We start from the raw sequence: 5,732 nt of genomic DNA on the forward strand, positions 1-5,732 counted from the left end.
AGTCCAGGGAGACTTGGGCTCTGCTTTGATCTGTATGGTTTTAGTCAATTTCACTTCATCTTGAAGAGCCTGAGTTCCTTTCCTCATCTGTAAAATTAGGAGGTTGGATTGAAAGACTTCTAAAGGTCCCTTCTGGCTTTAAATTTATGATCCTACTATTCCATAGACTATCTTGTAAAGGATGCACTAAAGCTCTTCCTATCATTTTTAGTAACATTCTTCACAGAAGCAGCAGTAAACTTTAATTTCTAATTCCAGATAGAAGATCTTTCTGATGAAGTCTTCTCCCTACGCCATAAAAAATATGAAGAGAGAGAGCAAGCAAGGTGGTCACTGTGGGAACAAAGCAAGTGGCACAGAAGAAATAGCAGGCAAGTGTTATAAATTAAACAAACCTGACAACAAAAGTCATACAGCATTCCATAGTGAGTTTAGCAAGTAAACAGTCTAAAGAAAAGCCCTTGGAAAACTGGGTGAACATAACATCCATTTTCCTTATGCATAAGAGGCAGACATTTCACAGCCGAAAGTATTGGTATTATGGTTAATGGCACAGTGATGAAGTTCACATTTCTGTATTATCCTTGTCACATATGTATTCACCAACTTTCGTGATAACTATTTTTGACTTATAAGACTTATAAATAGTATTTTAGTTCTCTGTAAATAAAATAGGATATTTCTTTTTAAAAAAATTTTTTCCCAGTACATGTAAAAACAGTTTTAACATGTATTTTTTAAAATTTTGAGTTCCAAATTCTTTCTCTCCCTCACTCTTTATGAAGCAATCTGATATAGATTATACATGTACAGCCATGCAAAACATATTTCTGTATTAATCATGTTGTGAAAGAAATCACAGACCAAAAAAAAAAAAACCCAAACAAACAAGAATAATAAAGATAGCTTTTAAAAAGTATGCTTCAATTTGCATTCAGATTCCACCAGTTCTTTCTCTGGAAGCAGACAGCATTTTTCATTGTATGTCCTTTGGAATTGTCTTGGATCATTGTATAGTTGAGAATAGTTAAGTCATTCACAATTGATTATTGGGACAGTATTACTGTTACTGTATACAATGGTCTCCTGGTTCTGGTGATTTCATTTTGCATCAATTAATGTAAATCTTTGCAGGTTTTGCTGAGATCATACTGTTTGTCATTTCTTATAGCACAATAGTATTCCATCACAATCATATAACACGAATTGTGCAGCCATTCCCCAGTTGATGGACATCCCCTCCATTTCCAACTGTTTGCTACCACAAAAAGAGTAGCTATAAATATTTTTGTATATATAGCTCCTTTTCCTTTTTTTTAAAAAATTACCTCTTTGGGATATAGACCTATCAGTGACATTGCTGGGTCAAAGGGTATATTTATATATAATATATCCATAGTTTTATAGCCCTTTGGGCATAGTTCCAAAATGCTCTCCAGAATACCTGAATCAGTTCACACCCCCACCGACAAAATCTTAATGTCTTATTTTTCCCAAATCTCCAACATTTCTCATTTTCTTTTTCTGTCATATTAGCCAATCTGATAGGTGTAGGGTGGTACCTCATAATTATTTTAATTTATACTTTTCTAATCAATAGTGATTCAGAGCATTTTTTCATATGACTATAAATTGCTTTGATTTCATCTGAAAACTGAAACTAAAAACATAATCTTTGGCCATTTGTCAATTGGGAAACGATTTGTATTCTTATAAATTTGAATAAATTCTATATATTTGAGAAATGAGGCTTTTATCAGATAAAATTGCTGTAAATTTGTTTTCAGTTAAGATTACTGTGAATCCCTCCATCCTATTTCCCCCCTTTTATCTTTCTCTCTTTCACTGCCTATCCTTAAAAGTGTTTTGCTTCTGAGTCTCCCCCAATCTGCCCTCCCTTTTATTAGCTTCCCTCCCTGACCCATACCTTTTCTCCTCTACTTTCCTGTAGGGTAAGTTTGATTTCTATACCCAAATGAGTGTGTATATTATATTATTCTCTGTTTGAACCAATTCCAATGAGAGTAAAGTTCAACTACTCTTCCCCCACCTCTTCCCATCTTCCCTTCTAGGGCAGCTAGGTGGCACAGTGGATAGAGCACTGGCCCTGGAGTCAGGAGGACCTGAGTTCAAATCTTACCTCACTTACTAGCTGTGTGACTCTAGGCAAGTCACTTAGCCCCAATTGCCTTAAACATCTGGGGCCATCTCCAGTTCTCCTGATGTATATCTTGCCATTGGACCCAGATAGCTTGGAGAAGAGAGTGTGATTGGTGACCTTGCACATCTCTGCCACACTTAAATCTGTCACCCCGGTGTCATGGTCCTCTGAGAATGAAGGACAAACATTAATTAATTCCCCTCCACTCTAAAAGCTCTTTCATGCCTCTTGTGTATGAGATGTTTTTACTCCATTCTACCTCTCCCTTCCCTGTTCTCCCAGTGAATTCCTCTTTCTTACCCCACCTTTTTTTTTTTAATATCATCCTATCATAGTCAACTCACACCCATGCCCTTTGTGCATACTCCTTCTAAATGCCCTAATAATAAGTTATATGTATTATCATATCATGTAGGAATATAAGTAGTTTGACCTTATTGAATCTTTTATAATTTTTTTCCTGTTTACCTTTTTATGCATCTTTTAATTCTTATATTTAAAAGCCAATATTTCTATTAAGCTCTGGTCTTTTCATCAGGAATATTTGCTAGGTGGCACAGTAGATAGATAGAACACTGGTCCTGAAGTCAGGAGGACCTGAGTTCAAATCTTACCTTAGATGTTTATTAGCTGTCTGACCCTGGGTAAGTCACTGAACCCTGAATACCTTAAAAAAACAAAAACAAAAACCAAAACCAAACATCCAGGGCCATCTCCAGTCATCCTGATTTCTGTCTTGCCACAATGACCTTGCACAGCCCTGCCTTACTTAAATCCAATTCAGTGCAAAGTTAAGACATTTCAGAATGACAACAAACAACAATTTCAATGAATGTCCATTGTTCCCCCTGAAGGATTGTATTCAATTTTGCTGGGTAGGTGATTCTTAATTGTAATCCTAGTTCCTTTGCTTCTGGAATTGTTGTTGTTTGTCCTTTGTTTTCTAAGAGGACCATGATATCTATGTGATGTCATGAATTAGATTTAAGGAAGGCATGGATGTACAAGGTCACCAACCTCTCTCCTCCAGAACCATCTGGGTCCAGTGGCAATATATATATATATGAGGACAACTGGAGATGGCTCCAGATGTTTTAAGGCAATTGGAGTTAAGTGACTTGCCAAGGGTCACACAGGTAGTAAGTGTCAGAGGTGAGATTTGAACTCAGGTTCTTCTGACTCCAGGGCCAATGCTGTATCCACTGTGCCACCTAACTGCATGCCTTCTGGAATATAATATTCCAAATCCTCCAATTCTTTAATGTAGAAACTGCTAAATCTTGTGTTATCCTGCCTTGTGGCTTCATGATATTTGAAGTGTTTTTTGGTTTTTTCCCCCTAGCTGCTTGCAATATTTTCTTTTTGACCTGGGAACCCTGGAATTTGGCTATAATATTCTTGGGAGTTTCTATTCTGGCTTCTCTTTCAGAAGGCGATCAGGGGATTCTTTCGGTTTCCATGTTACCCTCTGGTTCTATCAGGGCAGTTTTCCTTGACTATAAATTTCCTTAAAATATTTCCTTGAAATATAAATTTCTTAAAATATGATGTCCAGGCTCTTTTTTTTTTATCATGACTTGATAGTCCAATAATTCTTAAGTTATCTCTCTTTTCCATGTTATTTGTTTTTCCAATAATATATTTCACATTTTCTTCTCATTCTTTTGATTGTTTTATTGCTTTTTGATGTCTCATGGAGTCAATAACTTCAACTAGCCCAGTTATAATTTGTAAGGAGTTCTTTTCTCCATTGAATTTTTTTTTTTTTTTAGCGAGGCAATTGGGGTTAAGTGACTTGCCCAGGTCACACAGCTAGTAAGTGTTAAGTGTCTGAGGCCGGATTTGAACTCAGGTACTCCTGACTCCAGAGCCGGTGCTCTATCCACTGCGCCATCTAGCTGCCCCTCCATTGAATTTTTATACATCTTTTCCCATGTGGCTAATTCTGTTTTTTAAGGAGTTCTCTTCAGTGATTTTTTCATGTCTCTCTTACCATTTGGCCTAGTCTGTTTTTTAAAGTATTATTTTCTTCAGTATTCTTGTATCTCTTTTAACAAGCAGTTGACTCTTTTTCCCACCATGATTTTCTTGCATCACTCTCATTTCTTTTCTCAATTTTCCTTCTCCATCCTTTATTTGATTTTTAAAATCCTTTTTGAGTTCTTCCAGGAATTCTTTTTCTTTTCTTTTCTTTTTTTTTTTTTTTGGTGAGGCAATTAGGGTTAAGTGACTTGCCTAGGGTCACACCTAGTAACTGTTAAGTGTCTAAGGCTGGATTTGAACTCAGGTCCTCCTGAATCCAGGGCTGGTGCTCTATCCACTGTGCCACCTAGCTGCCCCAGGAATCCTTTTTCAACCTGAGATCAATAGACATTTTTCTTTGTGGCTTTGGTTGTAGCATCTTTAATTTTGTTGTCTTCTGAATTTATATTTGATCTTCCTTGTCACCATAATATCTTTCTCCCTCTTTCCCTTCCTTCCTTCCTCCCTCCCTCCCTCTTTCTTTTTGATTGTTTGCTCATTTCCCCAGGCTACTTCTTGACTTTTTACTTTGTTAAAGTTGGGTTCTTCTGGGGTAGAAGGGACACAGTATCTCAAGCTTCAGGTTTTTTATGCAGCTATTTTCAAAGATAGTTCTAGAGTCCTGTATGTTTTCAGTTATTCCAAGGTGGTATGATCTAAGGAGAGGTGTTCTTAGCCTGTGCTCTGGTCTCTGAATGACCACAAGCACTCTTTTGTCCTAAAAATGTGATCAGGGTCCCTACTACCTTGTGTCTTCAAGCTCTGACATGCTACTTCTCCTCCTTACTCCAGGACCCAGATCCGTGTATGGGCAATACAACAGAATCCCGCACCCAGTGCCAATAGGATCCCTGCAACCTCCAGTTATATCTAACCCCTTTACCTTCTATGGACTGAGAGCTCCAGAAGCTACTGCTGATGATTCAGTTGCCCCTAAGGCCTGTTGCTGTGTTGCTAGGCATTACCTACACTGGACTGTGCTCTAGTCTCACCCCAGTGTGACAGAGCTTTCCTACTTTTTTAAGTTGTCTCTGGCTAGAAATTGCTTCATGCCATCCTTTTGTCGAGTCCGCCACTCCAGAATTCATTTTGAGGCATTATGTTAAAGTTGTTTGGAGGGGAATTTGGGAGATTTCCGGGAAGTTCCTGCCTTTTCTTTGTCATATTGGTTCCTAAAAATAGGCTATTTCAAATAACCATTAATGGGCTTTTTAAAAGCATGAATTTGTTGTTAAGTAAATATTACTATTTCATTAGATGTGTTTTTAAGAAAATATCTTTAACAATGAACCTGTATAATCTAGAAATATAATGGTCTCAATTAAAACTCAAAATGGACATTAGTAAATGAAATTTGTATAAATATGAATTTTACATTTGAGATACTAAAAAAAGGTACAGATTTTATAAAGAAGATCCTTTTAATATAGCCCAGGTATAAAAAGCAAGAGAATTCCTAGTTCATTATGTATGATGTAAAATCAGTCACTTTTATTTAGTGGCATCTGTTAATACAATTAGCATTCTAAAAACATATTCCTTTGTTTAG

General features: G+C 36.8%; 1 protein-coding gene across 1 annotated transcript in view; it reads left to right on the top strand.

The window, feature by feature from the left end:
* KANSL1L (KAT8 regulatory NSL complex subunit 1 like) overlaps nucleotides 1-5,732 on the top strand; it is a 148,132-nt gene that overhangs the window by 137,345 nt on the left and 5,055 nt on the right. The window contains exon 12 of the mRNA XM_043992796.1: nucleotides 259-371. Within this exon, the coding sequence (XP_043848731.1) occupies nucleotides 259-371 (113 nt within the window). The remainder of the gene's footprint in view (nucleotides 1-258; nucleotides 372-5,732) is intronic.

The sequence above is a fragment of the Dromiciops gliroides genome, chromosome 3 (assembly GCF_019393635.1).
Source record: "Dromiciops gliroides isolate mDroGli1 chromosome 3, mDroGli1.pri, whole genome shotgun sequence".
Taxonomy (NCBI): domain Eukaryota; kingdom Metazoa; phylum Chordata; class Mammalia; order Microbiotheria; family Microbiotheriidae; genus Dromiciops; species Dromiciops gliroides.